Here is a 21,417-nt window from a genome sequence, read left to right as displayed (position 1 = left end):
CAATAACTTTACAAGATGAATTAGGAGCTCTCCACACAAGAGGATCACACAACAACCCCTTGGCTTCCCGTCTCTGCCATACCCACAATAATTAACTCTTTTGATCAGAGCTGAGCAGAACTGATTCTAATGACTTTCCACAAAAATGAACTTTAGACCTCTTTGAAGGGGGTCATTCCTGAAAAATAAAACACTTAGTTCTCATTACAGGAGCAGCACAGCCATTAACTCCATTCTCTTGAAAGGCAACACAGGTTAACCCAAGTACAAAAGAGTTCCTTTGGAGCATTTACGGCTATCCCTTTAATGTTGCATGATATTTCCAAACAAATTTTGACTGAAGACACAGCTGCATAAATAGCACTTTTAGAAGTATTATTATTCTTATAGAGATGATTAAATGCTCTTTTGTGACTTCGCGTTGTTGGTGAAAAAGACACAGGCCTAGTTCACAAACTCCATGTAAGCCAAGCTAAATAATTAGCTTTAAACATTGTAAATGAAAATGTATCCGATTTGAAACATTTGTTATGACAAAGAAGACCCCAGGCCGTGGGCTTGCACAGGTTCCCTTGTTTCTAAGAAGCTTATCTTTCTTGTGTGACTGCCAAACAAAGCAAAATCATCCTTGTTACTAAAGCAGCAAAAAAATGAGAGTTGGGATTTTTTATTTTTCAGAACATGAAAACTGTCCGCATGAAAGGTTACAAAAGTTTTGCGCTTGATCCTGGACAATGTCCTTCCTGTGTTTCAAAGCACTGGAAATAGGGACAGGCTAGGGCTGTGAACACATCAGTTAGGGAGAGATATGGTAGGGCCACAAGAATGGTGGCCAAATTGCAGGGAAAGTCGTATGAGGTGAGACTGAGGGAGCTGGTCTCTTCAGCCTGGAGAAGAGGGGACTCCGAGGGGACCTGTTGGTGACATACAGATACATGAGGGGCTGCCACACGGAGGTGGGTAGAGACCTGTTTTCCCCTGCAGAGGAGGGCTGGATGCGTTCCAGTGGAGCAAAGCTCAGGAAAACAAGGTTCAATTTGGATGCCAGGAAGCACTTCCTGACAGTTAGGACCCCAAGGGTATGGAATGAGCTTCCATGGGAGGTGGATGAGGCCCCATTGGTGAGAGTGTTCAAGGATAGACTGGACATGCACATGGTAGGCATGTCATGAGCAGAGACAGCTGGAGCCAGGGGTCAGATTAGATGGCTCAGGAGGCCCTTTCTGACTTGCTGTGTTTCTATGTTTCTATATACAATGGGTTCCCTGGACTTGACCCCTGGGCTCCAGTCCACATTGTCACACATGTGGATCTGAGTACCTGATGAATACACCCAGTGAGGTGTGTGTAACTTTTGTTCCATGGCCATGCATGGACTTCCTCTTATTTATTGATATACATATATTTATAGGCTGCCTATAATTGCCGATGCCTTCCTAAGTGGCTCACAATATGAACTTCCCAGTTTGCTAAAACTGGGCTGAGCAACTGGGAGAGCAACTTGGCTGAGAAACTTTAAGACGGGTTGGCATTTTGGCTCCATCCCTTTTGCCTTCAAGCACGCCCACCACTGGAATGCAGCCTCCCTCCAACTTTCCTGGAATTCAGTTTAGCTCTGGGGTTCAAATAAGTTCTGTGCTCCTGAACTGAAACCGACACCATCCACAATGTTCAGCATGTTCAATTTCTGCACAACTTAGTGAATCTCCAAGTCAGACTCAGCCCACTAACCACATGCAGCAACAAGGAACTGATAACCATCCTGCTTTACTGTCAGCCTAGAGCTGTGAAAACAGAAATGTTACCTAGTCGTAACACCAGAGGATGACAGCTGGGCATCTTCTGGGCCTTTCAGCAACTGCTGAAGTCCTCCAAATCCATGCTTTCATTGTGGAAGATATACGGAGAGCCTGCCCAACCTTAAAGCCTGCCCTGATCTCCCTGGTTATGATCTACTTGGTAACAGAGAGCAGGTCTCTAAGTGCAAGGTCCAGGAGATGGGTGGGAGGCAGCTATGGTCAGGACACTGGGACCAGGGTGCAGATGCAGGGTGGAGGGCCGGAAGCAAGAGGCACATCTTTGAACAGGCTGAGGTCAAGAGCCAGCAAGAGAACAAGGTCCACTTAAAACACAGTCCAAGAGCACACGGTCCAAAGGTCAAGCACTGGAAAGACAGCCACGTTCAGCAGCAAGATGGCAGGGAGGATGTGTGGAGGTATCAGAGTCAGGCTAGCAGCAAGGAACAAGCTGGGGCAGGAGGCAGGTAAGTGGGCTGGCAGGCAGGCGTGAATAAGGACTTGGAGCAAGGTGAAGCTAGCAGCCAAAGCATGAGATAACCACAAGGACAGCTCATGTTACTGGGGCAAGGAGCAGCAGTGCAGCAAAACCTTTTAGGCCTCTCTGCAGGGCTTCCAGCTGTACTGCATCATTGCCATGCAGCTGCTCCCTGCAAGAATCTGCAGGGTTTTCCTCCTTCTTCAGGTACTTGCAGGGTGACCCAGGCTCTAATCCTGACACTAAGTTCAGGGAGACAAGGTCTACGTACCTTCCAGTTTACCCCCCCCCCCAGCCCCCAACTGCCATGCTGTAGCACACCCCAGTCCTCCTCCTGAGATAGACACAAAATGCAGTGAGGGAGGCACGTGCTTATATGGGAAACTGTGGTGCTCAGGTGTGCTTGCCAGAGGACATGGCCTGCCCTGCCTGCTACAGTTTCAAATCCCAGGAGCCTGGAGGTCTAGGCAAGCTCCCTTGACCATCTCAGCAGATCCAGTTAGGTTGGTCAAGTGCCCTTGTTCACAAAGGACTGTCATCTATCTGAAGGGCTATCTGAAAATACCCCTCAAACTGAAGGCACCCTTCATTTGAACAGCTCAGCATTGTTTCTTGGAGAAGAACAAATGGGACAACTTCACTAGGCACCAAACACTGGGGGCACCAAAACAAATATGGAAACCCTGAAGGTGGCAGCGGTGTTGCAGCTCTTCCTCCATGCTGGCCACCCATCCAGCCAAGGAACCTACATGCCCACCAAATCTCTTGCCTGGAAGTATCTCCCTGAGCATGTGATTAAGTGAATGGATGGGTTCTAATGGAGAGATGTTCAGGCTCCAAAACCATGGCCCCAGGGCGTCCCTCCTTAAAGTGAGACATTCTGAGAAAGATGGCTATGCTGCAGTGTTACAGGCCATCTCCAGGGTCACCTCACCCAGTGTGCCTCACTTGAAGGAAGAACCCCTCAAAACGAGGCAGAGAGAGAGAAGCAAGTGGCAGACAAAGTGAAGGATGTAGCAGGAAACAAAGGAGAGATCAAAGTACGGTGGGAGGTTGGGGTAGCAGCACCAGATGTGGGTGGTGGGAGGGCTCCAACCAGGGGATGGAGGGAGAAAAAAGCGGGGCAGTGGAAACAGCCAAAGTACCACTTGGACACTGTCTTCCCATGATGATATTTCTATTTATATTGGTTACTCCTAATCTTGCATCTATCCCTGTAAGTTAGCAAATGCAAATTACATTTCCTCCTTTTTGGTAATGCCTAGCTGCATTACCCAATGCACCTTATTACATGGGTGGGCAAAAGGGCTTCACAACACCCAGCATTCCTCACCATTGGTCATACTGTTACGGGTTTCTGGAAGTCTAAACCGTTTGGAGATCTGCTCAGGCCTGTCTAGGCCCAGGCACTTCCTCAAGTCAGCAACTGAGCTTTGTCCTAGTGAGTGCAAGTACCCACTCCTGTGTGGAAAGTACATCGGAACGGGGGTGGGGGGGGTGGGATTGAATTTATTGATGCTTCCAGATCTCTTGCTCAAAGCCTTCAAAACTGTGGTGGGCTCACCAAATGCTAAGCCATAATGTATTTCTTATTGGGCTGCATTGGGTTCCTGCAGCCTTCCTCAACAAGGTCCCTCCAAATGTTTTGTCTTTGAACTAATCTTCATGCCCAATTCTTGACCATCCTTGCTTGAACTGATGGGAATTTTAGATCAAGACAGCTGGAGAGATCCAACCTGGACAAGTAAGAGCTATGGAGTCACAAGCGAGTCATCCCATTTCACTAGAAGAGCATCCTCAGAAACCAAATTAACTGTGTTACCCATCAGTCTTTTTATTAGTTTGTTTTGTAAAAGATATACTGGTTCAGTGACCTGGCAATCAGAAGATTATTTTCTTCAGTGTCAAGAAAGCAACCTCTATAATTTAATCAGTTGAAGGAGATTCTTAGCAGGGCTGGGAAAACATCTGAAATTCCTAGGCATCAACATCATATTAGGAAAAAAATCCAGAGTCAGCATCAAACTTGTCAACAGTGGCCCTCCGCATGGCTGATACTGACATGCTAAATTCTTAGCCACCTGCATAAAATATGTAGACACCCAGTCAACCTGGTGCCTGGTGGAATTTTTATCTCCAGCCCTGATTATATGAAAACATAGGAACATACCTTTCCACATATCACAGCTGAAATCAGTACAATCATGTGTACTTGTAAAACTGCTATTCTTGCACTGACTATTGATGCCTGAGTTCCAAACTCTCCCACAATTGCATATTGCTGTAGGCTGTTTCAATAGTTGGCCTATTTATTTATTTTTTACTCAGCAATTAAACAGCCCATCCTGTCTCAGCTTTTGAGACAAGATGTGCAGGATTGTTCAGACAGAAGCCTGTATCTCACAGCAGACATGATAAGGCATCTTATAGCAGAGGTCCTCAAATTTTTTGAATACAGGGCCAGTTGAAAGGCTGCGGTGACCATTGCGGGCTGGTGAGGTGGGGGTGCCTGGAGGCGCGGGCCGGTGAGGTGCCATTGCGCGTGCACGAGGCGAGTCTCCCAGTGAGTCCAAAACCACCTCCGAGCAAGCAAGTCACCACCTCCCCGCCCGTGCTGTGAGGCAGCAGTGAGCGCGCGCATACGGGAGGCAGGTGGCCACGGGGGGCGGATGGATGGCCATGGCGGGCCGGATTCATCCCGCAGGCCATAGTTGGAGGACCCATGTCTTATAGAGAGGTATTGTCAAGGCAGGGCCTTGGAGCAGATGGCCAGGGCCTTACTAAGCAGAATAAGGAAGGCCTGGCTTACTACATTTGGAAGCAATACACATTGCTGTCTAATAGGTTCCCCAACCTTCCTGGGTTGGCTGGCACATGAGAGAGACCCTAGAGAAGCACCATCATTGGAGGATCAAGCAGTCACAAAACATTCACATCCCAAAAGGAAACTGGTAACACTTGAAGGAAAGCAACGTGCCCGAGAAGCCAATTCAAGACAGACACAAGGGCTGAGCTCCATAACACAGAACTGCAGATAAAGATGGTTCTGGAGGGCAGCACTTTGCTTTGCATCATGCAGACTCCCAGTTAAAAATACTGATTTTAATATGTCATAAAAAGCTAAATGAACATCAGGAAGGACAGGCAATGGGAGCCCTCCTGGAGACCTCAGATCCAGAGAGCTTCACATAACTTAGCTGCATCACTGTTCTGATAAGACAGTTGCCACAATTACACTTTGGGAAGTGGCTTGGGAGTTTGATGGGGTACAGTGAAAGGAAACATCCATGGCTGCCCATGTGTGCATTTGCAGGATATTCACTAGAATCCAGATACGGCTGCCTCACTGTCAGATATTTAACTTCAAGAGAAACATCCCTACAATCTACCAGTCCAAGAAAGCAAAGTAAGAACTGCACCTTCCAGAGTAAGCAACTCTGTAAAATGGAGCATATACAGTACTTTTCTTTTTGTATATCTGAGTGCCTTATAAAAAGGGAAGGTAGAACTGACCCATCCCAAGACCCGGTCCAAGACTGTTCTGGGCACTTAACTACAGACTGTGTAACAGAACAAATAAAGTAGGAATAAGGTAAGCACCATAGCTGGTAAACTCTGCTGAATCCAGTCCCTTGCCCTAAATGGGGAAAGCAAAATGCAGTAGAAAGAGTGATGAATGAGGTTTTGTGTTCTCCTAACCCAATAAGAGGCTATTGGGTTTTGAAGTTACCACTGCTATTTAAGTTTATATTGTTTGTCTTAGTTTCGGGAATTGTGTTCTACCATGGTGTCATATTTATAGTCACATGGTTAAAGCCAGCAGCACTATGGAGAGCTCTGGAGAAATGTGTACACATTTGCTAGAGTGGAAAATGTACCCTTTACATTCTTACATAAGAAGAAATTAACTTTTGCTTCAGGCAAATCATATTTCATGATGTTATTTGGGAATATCCCAGAGTCCTTTATAGATATGTACAGCTCAATCACCATAATGCTGTCTTTGGTTGATACTAATACTCAGAGAAAGACGAATCTATACATTTTGGTTTCTCTTATTTTTTTCCAGTCTAAAGTTTGACTCATCACAAACACTGAGAATTCCTCAAATCTGAACTAGCATTAATTCTGAGATCTGAGTTTTTCAAAAATCCACATGAACATGCATGAACATTTTTAGTACATTTCTCTCAACCATGTATATTGTATACATTTTGCCTAATTTAGCTATCTTTTCCTAATATAATCTGTTCTTGCAGGTTACTTTCACAAGTATATACATTTTTGCATGCATTTTATGACTCAAGAATTCCAGTGCAGCATTTGGAGAAGTATGGAGAAGCTAAATTAGGTTGTTGTTGTTGTTAGTCGCGAAGTCGTGTCTGACCCATTGTGACCCCATGAACAACATTCCTCCAGCCCTTCCTGTCCTCCACCATCCCCTGGATTCCACTTAAGTTCACACCAACTGCTTCAGTGACTCCATCTAGCCACCTCATCCACTGCCATCCCCTTCTTCTTTTACCATCTATTGTTCCCAGCATTCGATTAGCATTAAACTGCAAACTGAACAAACTTCTTCACCATTCCTAGTGGTACATATCATAAGTTGGTCATCTGAATGATAGCATGAGTCTTTAGCAGAAGGATTTCCCTTCTCTTAAATGAAATTTCTTTTTTATGATTCTAGATTTATATATAGATAAATGAATTGGTAACTGGGACACATAATCATATATTGTGGCAGCTTGTGGAAAACATCAACCCATAATGGAAAGGTTTTGGGGAAGAGATACTGCACATGTCTTAAAGATTCTGCAACTCAGTCATAACGCACTGATTCAAAGCTTGGGTCTGAAAGATTGGTATACACTGATCCAAGGCAAGTGTTGGTCACTGCCTATAGGATACTGAAGAAACAAATACTTTAATAGTAATATAAACAACATATAGAAGTTAACCAGTCTGGAAATGGTTGAGACAGACAATGGAGAAGATACACTGGGTTCAACATGCAGATTAAAAGAGAGACAACCATACAGCAAATAGGAAGCAGAGGTAAAATGTTACAATCCTAGGTCAAGTTTTCCATGTTACACAGAAGAAGGTTCTCATCCCACTTCATCTCCAGATTCCTATACTTATTTTCTTCTGGTGCTGATTCTTATATTTTTTCCCAGAGATTTGAGATGTAACCAAATGCTTCATTTATGGAGAAGAAGGCGGGCAGTATCAATTCAGACTACAGGTGGGAAAGGTTTATCATCACACCAGGATGATGCTAATTCTGTGTCCCTGATGGACTAGTTTATCAATCACATGAAGGTTTTGTTTTTCATGAAGGAGAATATTTTAAAATATGACAAGCCCTCCCCTATTTGCTCTGAAGTGGTACAGCCCAGCCTACTATCACCTATTCTAAGTAGTATGAGGAAGATGAAAAATGGTCTGTCTCATGGGATGAAAGTACAATGTGCGAGGTCTTGGTACATGCAAAAGTCCTTGATAAGAGACTATACAAAACCCTAACTGTATGTTAAGATGGATGCAAATCTGCCACTGGCCCTGATCTTCCATAGCATCTGCTTAAAGAACTTCTCTTTCCACAATATTTGTATTCAGCCTGTCTCTACCTCTGTTCCAACTCATTGGCTTTCATTTTCAGAAGAGAGACAATGATTGTACATAATGTAATGTCATACATATCTTTTTATAGACATTTCAGGTGACATCCATGGTGGAGATGTGGGTTGCTGGCAGCTGAAAGTCCCTAGTTAGGTCCTTCGAGAGAAACATGCTGCCTGGGAATCATCACACCCACAGTTGTCCAACAGCCTCCACCCTTTCCCTCCTGCCTCCACTCACCAGCCATGTCCTACCTCAAATCCTCTCATTCAGCCAAGTAAAGCTGAAGAAACTGCTGAATGGCATCTTCTGGAGAAGAATTTGTCACCATCCCCTGGCTACCTTTCTGACCAAGACCCTTTAGTGTTTACAAAAAGCAAAAAGGTTTATAACTTCATAAGTGTTTCCAGTGTCACAACATTGATATAGTCAGTTCTCAACAGTTATTCTTAGTTCAGCTGCCCTATAAACTCCTGATGTCACAGAACTGGTGGCTGCCCTTCAGGACATAATGCAATGGGATAATTACAAGAAAGAGAATAGTACTAAAAACACACCCTCCTTAGTGTCTAAAATTGGGAAAGAAAACATGATGAAAACTATTTATTATCCAATTGTACTAAACTCTCCTGCTTCCCTTGCAGTTGTTTCCGTTGCACCCAGCATTTGGAAACCTATATTTGCTTAGTCATATTTCATCAAAACATTTTGGTTTCCTTCAGAATATCTCAGATGTTTCACTTGAGCAGGAAATCCTAACATTTGCACTAAATTCAGTGCCAACTTAACTCAGAGTAGCACAATCCACATATCCAAACCTAGGTCAATAGATCTCACGGACAGCAATACATATAGCTAGAACTCCACCCCCTTCTAGGAATACAGGAATCCATGTTTAGTTGGACAATCAGTGTGCACTCACATTTTCTTGCAAACAATTGCACAAGTGTGCTGCTGTCTTGTCCCTGTGAAGAATTTCTAGTGTTTGTATAAATAGGCCAGAACAAAGTACACCTATCTTTTCCTACTGGTAAAGGGGGAGGATAGATGTACTGGTATTCTTCAGGTTCTTGCACAGAAGTTACTTCTTATGCAGCCTTTTTGGCAACCACAGATGAGGAATTGCCAAATATTATGCAGAAATGATTACCGTGTGTTGGGCTTCGTTTCCTCCCACGCGCCCTGCCGCCCCCCGGTAGAATAACAGTCATGTACCCAAATACATTAAGGATTTCAGAGATATGGCTCATGTTTCCTAGAAATCTGTCAACAAGAAGTGTGTGTATGTTAATTTTGGAGTCCCCTTCCTGAAATCATAACCATATGATGAGACTTATCAGGTAGAAATAACAACATCAATGTCACAGGGCATTGTCTGTGGACCATAGGACTGTTCATTTCAAAACTTGAAGTATCTGTTAGCAATGCTGAACACTAATAATGATGAGGAAAAATCACTGACAGTACATCCTTATGTTTACTTATAAGTAAGAGAAGTATAATATATTGTAATCAATGGTGTTTATGCCAAGATGAAGAAGCAGAGGACTGCAGCTTTCAAATGTTTACCTTTGTAGGACAGTTTCAGTCTTGGGACATTTTGCTTTGATGTTCCAATGACAGGTACAAGAAGCATTCCCAAGGACAGCACAGTGTATATATGTGATCTTTTCAAATATTTAGTTCCATTCTTCTCCCCAGAAACTTTTCTTACACTCATGATGAATAGCAACATCTCCTTTTTTTCTGATGCTCCAAAAATGATCTGTAAAGAGAGAAAAATGCAAACTGAGGTTGTAAAAATGAACAAGTTCTTTATCTGGGCTTGGGGGAAGGAAGGACAGTCTAAGATATACTTCTTGGCAGAAAATACTACATGCTCTACACGAACAGAAAATTTAGTAGAAATAATCTAATAGTTGGAGAAAAAGTAATCTGCCATTGTGCTACTGAATCAACTCTGCAATTAGCCACCTCCCCTTTCCTTTGAGGAGGACAATACTTTACAAGTACATGGGAATCAGTGAAAATTTTCTTTTGGTTTATTTTTGGTAAGTTCATTCCATCCGAATTTGACATTTTTTTCCATATTTGGGATGGAAATAACTTGAGATTAAGCCATTTGGATGAGGAACCAAAACTGACAGATTCATCCATCCCGGCCCAAAGCTTTGCATATTTAGCATGTAAAAAAATAGATTTTAAACCCTCTTTCAAGGCAGCATAGACTCTGTGTTCAGTCCACAAACTCCAAAACACAGTGATGGGTGACACAGATGTGAGGCATCTCTGTGCTTTTTGACCAAAGAGGGCTGTGAGTGCATAGGAAAGCTGGGGAGATAAGGGAAGATTAGAAAAGCATGCAGATCTTTAAAGTTCCAAATGAACATCAAGGGTGGTCCACATGTAAATTGTTGTCACTCACATTCTCATCACTTGATTACAAGACACTTCACAACTGGCAGTCAACATGTGAATTACTTAATCCTTTGCACACCCCCCACAGCAGTGTGTTAACTGAATGCACCAAAGAAAAAGCAGGATTGCATCCACTTGCAAGTCACTGCTGCCCTCCTGCATCATGCCCCAAAGTTTTACTAGCACTTGTGCATGCATCCAGGAACACCAGCGCAGATGCAGAGGGGAAGGCCTGAGACTTACAGGTGCACCAGCATCAGGAGTGGGTCAGAAGTCAGGTTCTACACAACACTCCACTTGGGCACTTCTGACAAGGCCTATTTGGTGATGCTTTTGAGGAAGGGGATGCATCTGAGCTGACATCAAGCACTATGGACATTTCTCAGGGGGTGATTTGCACGAAAGAGCTCATTCACTTTAGACTGAGAAGTTTAGATGGCATACGATTGTTGAGATACACTGTGCTTCCTACAGGGAGAAAAGGGGGAACAAGGAAATGATAAGCAGAGTAGTTAATATGTTAGTATCTTGGCTTGCTCACATGGCCAAAGGCTTTTGGATGCTAAATAAATCTTTCTGGCAGACTTGAAGTCCAAAGATTGCCTCCACAGAGTAGGTGTGGGGAAAGAAAATCAAGAAATAAATCATAAGTCTCTGGCACAGAAAGAAAGATGTGAAACTGAGCTAAGATACTTCTTAATAGCAACAAAGCAAACACTGAATCTAGTTAAAAATGTTTTTTCTCCCCATTGAGCAGTTTTTGTTTACTAGAGACTTTTGTCCTTTATGTGCATATCCTTTTTCTATTTATTTGGAATTGCCATTCACTTAGAACACAACACAAGAGACCTCTTTTATACTTAGGACAGCTGCTGAGCTTGTTTGGGCCAATTTCTTCTCGGTCTTCATTCGCAATGAGCTTGGCTGCCATCAGACATAGATATCCTTAGATACGTTTGTACTGAAAGTACCTTCCCTGAGCCAAAACGAAGACTTAGCACTTCCAGGCAGCTAATGCTTAGCTTGTCAAGGACACTGAACAACCTACTGGTCATTAGACCTTAGGAAATGCCTTCCCTCTCCATCTCCATGCATGAAGTAGGACAGCAAAGAAAAGTCACTAAGCTCCGTCTAGTCCAGCTCAGTTAAGATTTTTGAGGGTGTTGTCATGAAGAATTTAAAGAGTATCAACTGTAGTGCTGATTCTTAGGCAGTTTTGCTCTGCAACCTCAGACACAGATTGTTTAAAAGCAACAGTAGCAAACAGGAGGACAGGAAACTCAGAGAAAAGATGTGGGTTTTCTTATCACTAAGACAGTGCACCTGCTTTCTGTTGCTCTGAAGCAGAGCTTCCAAACATAATGTGTAGGGTCTTTATCACATCCTCCTTCAGGGCTGCTGAGCACCAGCTTGTGAAGACCTACACACCTTCAAGGCTGGGAAGATGATGCCCTCAATAGGTATGGCCTTTCATGCTCAAGAAAAGTACTATGAATGTAGTGGATCTGTAATATATTTTTATTACCCTGTTGATATCACTGTTGACTCACTAGGGTGCAGGAACCATCTCTATTTTTTCATGTTTCCATGCAAAAGGCTGCAGTCCTGAGCTTAATTCACAGAAATGAACCACAATAAATACAGCTGTATTTAACTCTGAGTTCAGTGTGGCTTCTGGGTGAAAGTAATAAAGGATTGTCCTATCACTGATGTCAAATTGATACCTTCTTGTCTCATCAGCTACAATCCCTATCCATCTGCCCAGGACACCTGGCCCTCTACAATCTACTTGAGTTTCCACTTTGCTCCCAGTATTTGATTAACCACTGCCTAAACATCCCATTAAGATGTAATCCACATGTTCCCTTTGCTAACACCCTGCCAATCCTGGCATGATCCCACCTACTCGTTACGCTCATCACCAAAGGCTCCTTTGAGGGATGTTTAGAAGATGGCAGCAAAAGAAAGGGCCTTTTTGGTAGTGTCCCCATTGTGGATGGCCCCTTTGTTAGGCACCAACATTTTTATCCTTTCAGCATCAGGTTAAGAGCTTTCAGGCATTTGGCAACATATAAAATTTTAATCATGGATATTGTTATGGTTGTTTAAAATTGAATAGATATGGGTGCATTTGTGTATACCTTCCATTCATACAGGTTTTCATGTAAACTTTTAAATATAATATTTAATATTATAAACCCCACAGAGCACTTTAGCTATTGGGCGGTATTCAAAGGTAAGAAATTAAATGAAATTTGCAGAACTGTGAAGCTCCAGATTTGTACAGCTTTCACTATTTCCCACTGAAAAGAAAAAAACATGTATTCTGATAATTGGATTTACAGTCTAACTGTAAGCATGTTTACTCAGAAATAACTCCCATTGGGTTAGTGGAGCCTACAACCTAGTAAATTGCATTGCATTGCATTGCAACTTTAAAGTAGCTTTATAGTGCAATCTTCTGCATGGTTACTCAAAATTCAGTTCCATTAAACTTAATGGAGGTTACAAACAGGCATTGCTTCAAATGAGCAGCTGTTTCATTTCTTATCTTTACTCTATGATAGATGCAGGGAGACCAATCCAAAGGTTAAAAGCTCTCCTACTCCTCCTGATTGGTTTTGGATCCAGGGCCTGAGCCTGCTCTAGGGGAGGAAGGCTTGTTCTTCTTGTCGTTGTTGTTATTCTGAGTCACACAGTTAACATCTGATTTGGCTCTTTCTTTCCAGTAAAGATGTTTTGAACTGCAGCCTTAAAAATGATCACTTTCTTAGATAATCCAATGCTCCAAAGTTATAATGGAACCTCAGACACAGAGACAAATGATTGATTGTACTTTTATACCAAGTGTAGTTCTTGGATCTCTCGCCATGTCTATCGCAAAAAGGGAGCTGGGTGGGTATATGGCAGTTTGCATACTGCTTAGCTAAATCTGATATCTAAATGTATTTGGGAAAGGTTTTGTGGTTTTCTGGTATTCCCAGGAGCCTTGAAGTCTAATACAAAAAGGTTCCAGTCAACCATAAATTAAACTTGTCAACCATGACTGACATAATAAGCATGTTATGATTATTAAACTACATTTAGTGAATCCAGTGAGAGTTTTAAAGTGCTTATTAATGAGACTGTTCCAGGAATGTTGTAAATACGTATCAGGTGCAGTACAGTACAGTGGAATTTGTTTCAGAACAAAAAGCTGAGGCTGAAGTGTGAACAATGGTACGTCAACCCATGAGGTCGTTCCTTGCATGATTTAAGTTGATGATTGCACAACATAACCTTTAGAGCCATCATATTGCTTATTATCATAATGCGGGCCTGAAGGCTGGGAGTTTAACATCATATAAAATTAATGTCACCATCTTTGTTTTCCACCGCATAGCGCTATGAATAAAATCACTGTTAACCCAGTTCTCATTGCATGATTCTCAATATACCTTGCATTCATTTTGTTAGGGAGGCCAGAGATCAGCAGTAGATCACAATTTACAGGCATACAGGTTCCAGGCTGAATCCATGCCCTCCCCAGTTAAAAGAAGGGGAGAAAATCTGCCTGAGCACTTCCTTGCCCCTTGCTAGGACAACCAGAAAAGCAGAGGGGTGGGGCATTAGTGAAGAAACACTAATGTTTCCACTTTGCTCCCAGTATTTGATTAACCACTGCCTTGACATCCCATTAAGATGTAATTCACATGTTTCCTTTGCTAACACCCTGGCAATCCTGGCATGATCCCACCTACTTGTTATGCATTAAAACCCTTCCATGTTTCATTTGTTTAATTATGTACAGAAAGGCCCATATAATTATTTGCACTATTTGGGGCTTAGAGTTAAACTATGCATTATGTTGCATAATTAAGATGCCATTTTATATGGATGTTTTCTTTACTGGTTGTTTTAAGCAATGTCAGGAGCAATTTCCTTTCCCCCACTTCTCTCTGGGCTCAGCAACTTGATAACCTACACTCAAGTGCTGAGTATGTGTTGTTTAACTGCAGGTTGTTTTTGAAACATGGGTAGTTGTGTTGTCTGAACCCTAGTGAAATCACAAACCATGTCAAGCAATTTACCATTCATATCCTGAAACAACCCATGAATTCCCTTGATAGATGATTTGTGGTTAACAAGCTACGGCTTGTTAGCACACCTGGATTTGAACATCACAGTAATTCACATTTCAACAACCCACAGTTCAATGACAACCCAAGAGTATAAGTTATCACGTTGGAAAACAGTCTCTCTCTCTCTCTCGCCATGCCATTTTTTCCTCTCTTTCCTCCTCCCCCTGGCCCTTTTTGCACTCTCCTTCTACTCATTGCCTACCCTTGCCATGCAGTGGCAACTTTTCTGTCTTTCCTTTCCTGTTAGCCTTTTTAAAGAGACTGGGCACACTGCAAAAGAAGCAGTATCCATGCCCTACATCTTCATTTCTCTTGAGAGCCTCTAAATGTCGTGTTACTTAAGGGGGAAAGTGCAAGAGAACTTCCCCAAAGGATAGTACACCACGTTCACTGTGGCTGGGTCATGTCCTAAATACTGGAAGAAGTGTTACAGGAGCTCCAAAGAGAGGCTGACAATTCCCTCGCAAAGTCCAAGCAGAATTCCACAATGCACTGTTGGGCTATGGGAGTGGGAATCCATCAAGCAAAGCACTTAAAAAGCACTTATCAGAGTCAAGCTAAACTTGAATCGGTGTGGTAGAAACCAGTCATTGATCCCAAAGGTGAGATCTGTGGGAAAGAAACAGATACAATGATGGCTTTCACTGGCCCACAGTCAACAAGAGTCTGCCAGTAGTTGAGCTAAAAAGCTGGACCAAAGAAAGAGAGAACGAACAAGCCTAGTCCAACCCTGATGTCATTCTGTGTTAAATCATAAGCCCATCTGCGCTACACACTGAATGTAAAGGAAAGACTCGGGGAAGGTCACTTTGCGGGAAAGTCTTGCATTTTGACAGCACAGATTTCCTGCAGCCTTAAGCAATCGGGATTCTGTTTCAGTCCATACTGCAACCCCTCGCCTGCTTGCTCACCTTGTTGCCTAGTCAGAGTGTCTTTTGGAAGTAGCCACTTCTACTTCCCCTATACTCTGGGCAAGAAGCTACTATGGTACAAGGAAAAGTAGCAATTATTTCTGCTTTTAAGTTTAATCCAACTTGGAGATTAGTTTGAGGCCTGTAAAGCTTGCCTCTCCAAGTTTTAATGAGCCCCTGAATGTCTTTGCCAAGCTATGGCTCATAAGCACTTCAAGGGCATCTCCAGTGCATACAAGGCCACCCCCTGCCCCCAATTAGGCAGAGTGAAGCAACTGCCTCAGGCAGCAAAGGGTGAGTAAGCACCTGCCTGCCTGGCTAGTCCTCCTGAGCCACCTGTCTCACTGTGTCACAGGAGAACCTGGGCATGCCATGTGTGAAATGAGGCAGGAATGCCTCGTTGTGAGATCAGATGCACAGATGCCTCCAACCTCGGAGCCTTACCTGCATCAAGGCAGTGATGCCTAAGATTGCACCTTTAGAGGTCTAAGTTTTATATAGGATTCTGGCAAGTGCTGTGCAGGAAATGAAAAAGACACAATGTAATGGGATGGGTGAAAATTTTGTTTCACTCTGCTTTCCATGAAAGTTTATCAAATTGATAAACTCCTCCCTATTCAATATGAAAAGAACTTCATTAAAAAATAAAAAACAGTTGCAAGAAGCCAAAAGTGGCAGCTTTAGCCATCCAGATCAAGGGCTAGTAAGCTTAGTTCCTAAAGATTGCACTTTCCCCTATGTTTCAGGACAGCATCTGTGAAATTATGGCAAGCCTGTGTATGTGTGCACTTGACAAGACTGACTGCAGAAGGGGTGAGTGTTGTCTCTCTAGTGAAGACAAGGGCTAGCAGAGTTGGACCATAGCCAGCAAGAGTGAGGTTTCGGTTTGGCTGGCAAGAAAGAGCAAATATACAGGAGGCAGTGGCAAACATCCCTGTTTGGAAACCAATTCAACTTTAAAGACTAACAGTTTTTGTCTGGGTGTCTTTGGGAGTTTCATTAGCAGACAGGAGAGAAACACACACTTTTCCAGTATTTCCTCCCCACAAGGGCACTGACCCTTTAGAAAGGTTCCCTTGGAATCTTTTCCCTACTTGGGGAAGAGAGGTGAGCAAGACATCCCTGCTCCTACCATGTTGTCCCTGCTCTGTTCTTCAGACTCCTAATATTAGGAAGTGCTATTGAGAAAGCTGTGTGCTCAACTCATCGGAATGCTTTCAGAAGTTAGGTTTTGTCCAACTGGGTCCTGGAGTCACATTTTTATAGCCAGCTGATGCAATCCAGAGAAAGTTCTTATGCCCCTGCCCCATGGATTCCAGAGAAGTGCATGCCCAACTATCCTGTGCTGGATTGTGCCCAATGAGTAAGAGGAGAGTATATATGTGAGGAGAGTGCATTGCAGCACCGCGGTTTCTGTGTGCACTCAAGCACATTCCCAAATGTTTTTTTTTAAGTGTACATGGGCTTTTTTAATCCTAAGGAGAAAACATGAGGCAAGTTGTTTATACACACCACTTAGCATTGATTATCTTACACAAAGAAACTACATCATTTTTATCATACCCAGTGAGTACTGCTCATCAACAGGCTTTGCCATGGAGGTTTTGTCCTGGGATCATACTCCATTCTCAATTATCGAAGCTCATGTGGAAGAAAGATAGCTTAAGAAAACCAGAGCTGGCTATGTGGCATAGGCAGAAAAGGAATGAAGGCAATGTTTTCAGTAGAGCAGGAGTCCTCCTTTAATTGCAAAAATGCTTTATTTATTTATTTATTTATTTCAATGGCTGGATGGGTACAGATGTAGATATTTCTCCTTGCATTCCCCCTAGTCCATGTCTGGGCCAAAGCAGAATTGGACCAAACAGAAACTACAAACTGACTAATGAGGATGGAGTTGCAATTATGGTTACTTTATACCCTGCTTTTCTTTCCAGAACACACACAGAGTGCCAAATGAAAAGAAAAAACTCATTCCAAAACTACAATTCAACAAGCACGACAGTTATTACATGACAAGAGGCTGATGCATCCAGCCTGTACAACTTGACACTTATCAAGTAGAATGCATTCTACCAGGCCAGAGTCTGTGGCAAGCCAGCTGCTTACGGTAAGTATGAGTCAACCATATGATACAGCTGCAAAAAAGGCAAATGCAATGTTGGGCTGCATTAATGGAATCATATGAACATCTAGCTCCCCTCTATTCAGCACTGGTTAGGCTTCACCTGGCTTGCTGCATCCAGTTCCGGGCACCACAATTCAAGAAAGACACAGACAAACTGGAAAAGGTTCAGAGGATGGAGACAAAGACAATCAGGGGACTGGAATCCAAGCCCACTGAGGAGAGGCTGGATGCACTGTGCATGTTTAGCCCTGAGAAACGAAGACTGAGTGGAGACACACTAGCTCTCCTCAAGTACTTGAGGAGTTGCTACACAGAGGGGAGCCTTCCTGATCATTTCAGAATGCAGGACATGGAATAAGGACATGGGCTCAAGTTACAAGAAGTCAGATTCCAGCTGAATCTCAGGAAAACTGCCTTGAGTGTTACAGCAATGCAACCATGGAACTAATCACCTGAGGTTCTTGAACCCAATGGCCTTCCTGATTATCCCCTTCTGCTCCAAGAACTCCCAGCCCAAGAAGACGTGGCCAGGTGCTGTAGCGCTTATGAAACTTAGCCACGGGGCAGGATCTTCCTAGTTGTGTAGTCGCTCAGCCAGGATGGGAAGCCTTTCCCCTGGTTATTAAATGCACATGCCTGCCTAATTTCTTGCAGCTATCTAACTGATGCGGATTGCAATCTAGTGTACTATCCAGTTATATTCTTTGCAACTAGTCAGTAAGAAAGGCTTGCAGCATCAGGTTGGTCAAGCCTTTCTTACTGACTAGTTGCAAGGAATATAACTGGATAGTAAATAGGAAGCTCCCGGATAATGTGAAACTGCTATGCAGTTGAAGAGGGTAACCTCTTCTTCCAGTCTGTCCTGTCCGAGTCACGCTCGGGCTGGGTCTTTCCATACTCATTATACTGATCAGATCTAGAACCGGACCAAAGCAAGGTGCCAATTTAACATCTGCGCTTATCCACTGAGATGTTGCACAGTTTCATGGATCCCTATGTTGATGGCACAGCTGCAGCAGGCAATTCCAGCAGTAGCCACTAATCCAACATGCTAAGTGAAAATTAAGCAGCTTGGCCTTCTACCCTTCACACACATTTTAGTATCTCAGCATCAAACAAATAAATAAAACTAGACAAGGCTATTAAAGGCTAAATCCATATACTACAAAACAGCCTTTGTGAGAGAGAAATCATACTAGTAATGACCATCCTAGGAGCAATATATAAATCAGTGTTTGTTTGTCCTTGACAGAAACAACAACATGGCATCATTTAGTGGCACTCCACTCAAGCTCAAATAGGAGCATGAAGCCATGTGCAAGAGAAGAAATCGGCATAATTAGAGGGAGGAATTAAAAGCAAATGAATTTAATTATGTTTTAATTATGCCAGCACAAACTTGCATTCAAACCAGTGACAATGGTTTTCAAATATGTTTTGCCTTATTCACACCATCAGTCCCAAACTATTGTTCTCCGTTCTTTGCATGCAAGGTGTGAGCATGCAGTCCATTTCTGCTCATGTTTGTGATTAGCACTAGCCTATATTCTGGATATACGTAGAGGTTTTGATCAAGAGAAAGCCAATACCATATCTTATGGCTTAGGGTGCAAGTATTTATTTATTTATTATATTAAACCACCCAGAGAGCACTGGCTGCAGGGCAGCATAGAAATACAATAAATAAGAATATTACTATTGTGCATGGATGTATTATTTTTATATCCTGCCTTTTTAATGCAAGGAACTCAAGGATTACATAAGCCCACTCCTCTCAATCTTATATTCACAACAACCCTGTGAGGTAGGTTAAACTGAGAGTTAGTGACTAGCCCAAAGTTGCCCAGTGTGCTTTGTAGATGAGTGGGGACCAGAACCATAGCATTTCTCATGGTTGTTTGCGGATTTTCAGACATCAGGATATTCCAGTGTTATTTTTGTTTTAAATTGATACAATGATTAACAGCCTTATGTAGATAAGCACAAGATGAGGAAATAAAAATACACCCAATCGAGCAAATTTCTGCATTCACAAATTGCATATTATATTGTATATTGTAATGGCCACTCAGAGAGCATGTTGTTAATGGGTGGCTTCTAAACAGATTTAATAAATAAATACTTATATGCTTACATTCAAATCTGCAGAAATACCCCAGTTTGAAAAGGGTTTCACGTGTGAGGTGCTTTTGGGGCTACAAGATTTAATGATAAACACCTGGAACCAGGTTCTAGCAGGTTCTAGTTCCCCTGCACCCTGATGTTGCTGTTTCAGACAGTTCCCTAACCTTCCAAAGACATTTTCAGGGGACCCAGGCTGTTCCAGTGGGGAAGAGGGTTTGATGAGAGTTGCTATCTTGTCCCCTTCCTCCAGCATTAGCAGAACTCTGCCAACCACTGCTCTGGATCTCCTAAGAAGTGTCTAATGTACTAGACAAGGAAAAAGTAAGTGAACAAGAGGCAGTTTGGTTCTCTTTTCTCACAGCAGCACAGGGAGAGATGGCAAACCAGTCGCTGAGGACAAATCATCCCAACACTTTAGAGCAATATAGTGAGATTTCTTGTATTTTGAAGGCAGATCAGGGCTCCAGATTGAGACAAAATTGAACATGCCCAATTTGAGAAACATCATTTACCTTAGCAGATTTCTTTTAAAAAGAAGTCTCCGCCCAGAGATGCTGGTAATTGGACAGCATACAAATTTCATAAATAAATAAATAAATAAATAAATAAATAAATAAATAAATAAATGTTTGCTTTAAAGTTATAGATATATATTTATCTGTACAGGGTGCCAAATTCACAATTTCACTCCAGGTAAAATTTGGTAGCAAAGTTGTTTTGCACACAGAATTGAAATGCCTGTACATGGCATTGAACTTAATCTGTTCCACAACTGTGCTCATGACCCAAATTGGTTGTGACCCAAGTAAAATTTCCCCATAAGGTTCAATGTAATTAAGGTTAATCTGTTCTGTAACCATTTTTTATCACAAAAATTTGAAACAAAGTGACAAAGAACAACAAAGTAGCGAAGAACAACAAGGTTGCGGCCATCTCCCCCTCCCCCATCATAATCGCGGCCATCTCCCTCCCCGAGCACAACCACGATCACGCTCATCTTCCCTGCATGAGCGTGACCACAATCGCAGCCATACCCCCCCCCCCGAGCACGACCGCACTCACTCTCGTGCAGGGAAGATGGGTGCAATCACAATCATCACCTGATGTGGAGTTTGCAACCTGAAGTAATTTTTTTCTGAAATTTCTGTTCATGACCCAATTTGGTTGTGAACTGAGACGTTCATGAGCCAAGATACCACTGTATTTCTTTCTTTTCATTGGTCAGAGTTTGGAAAACATCCTGTACGACACATAATTTTTTGGAAGAGGGGACAGAAGTAAGCATTACAGCTGCCAAGTATAGGTTTTTCAAAATATTTTCAGGTGATGATTGACAACGTCATGTGGGGCATGACTACCATTGAAAGCTACTCACCCCGTGGACTGGCTAAGTGGTAGTGCCCATTTCTGGAGGACATTGGTGTGTTGGCTCCCTGAGGGTCCACAACTGACCCAACAAAAGATGGGCACATCATACCTCCTCTCCCATTCTCCTGTAGGTACATCATGGGGTACCATGGAAAGACAACCCCCATTATTTCCACAGCTACTGTGTAGAGATCACTTTAATCCTTATATCATTTCCCCCCTTTTTCTGAAAATTCTCATGTTGGTGGTGTAGAGAAGAGAACTTGTGATCAAAAGCAGGGCTCTGGAGTTGGAGACAGAGTCGTGGAATCAGAAGGAATTCTTGAGTTTGTAAAAATGTGCCAACTCCGACACCTAATAAATTTAAATTGCAATATAAATAATATGCTAAAATTTCCTGTTTCACAGATAATCATTTTATTAACCTGATGATTCACATTAGCAGTGA

The 21,417-nt window shown here is 42.7% G+C and overlaps 1 protein-coding gene across 4 annotated transcripts in view; it reads right to left on the bottom strand.

Moving 5' to 3' along the window:
- The window catches only part of SEMA3D (semaphorin 3D), a 180,419-nt gene that overhangs the window by 114,094 nt on the left and 44,908 nt on the right, over positions 1-21,417 (bottom strand). For 3 of the 4 annotated variants that reach the window (XM_044423327.1, XM_044423325.1, XM_044423328.1), the window contains one exon: positions 9,469-9,664. In XM_044423327.1, the coding sequence (XP_044279262.1) occupies positions 9,469-9,634 (166 nt within the window). In that variant the 5' untranslated portion in view covers positions 9,635-9,664. Of the gene's footprint in view, positions 1-9,468; positions 9,665-10,560; positions 10,582-21,417 lie in introns of those variants that run through there. The other variant, XM_044423326.1, reaches the window with a different exon arrangement.

This window comes from Varanus komodoensis, unplaced genomic scaffold (genome assembly GCF_004798865.1).
Source record: "Varanus komodoensis strain SLA01 unplaced genomic scaffold, ASM479886v1 scaffold13_3, whole genome shotgun sequence".
NCBI classification, from domain to species: Eukaryota; Metazoa; Chordata; class Lepidosauria; order Squamata; family Varanidae; genus Varanus; species Varanus komodoensis.
The sequence above is the reverse complement of the archived record's forward strand: the minus strand, read 5'-3'. Positions and strand labels throughout refer to the sequence as shown.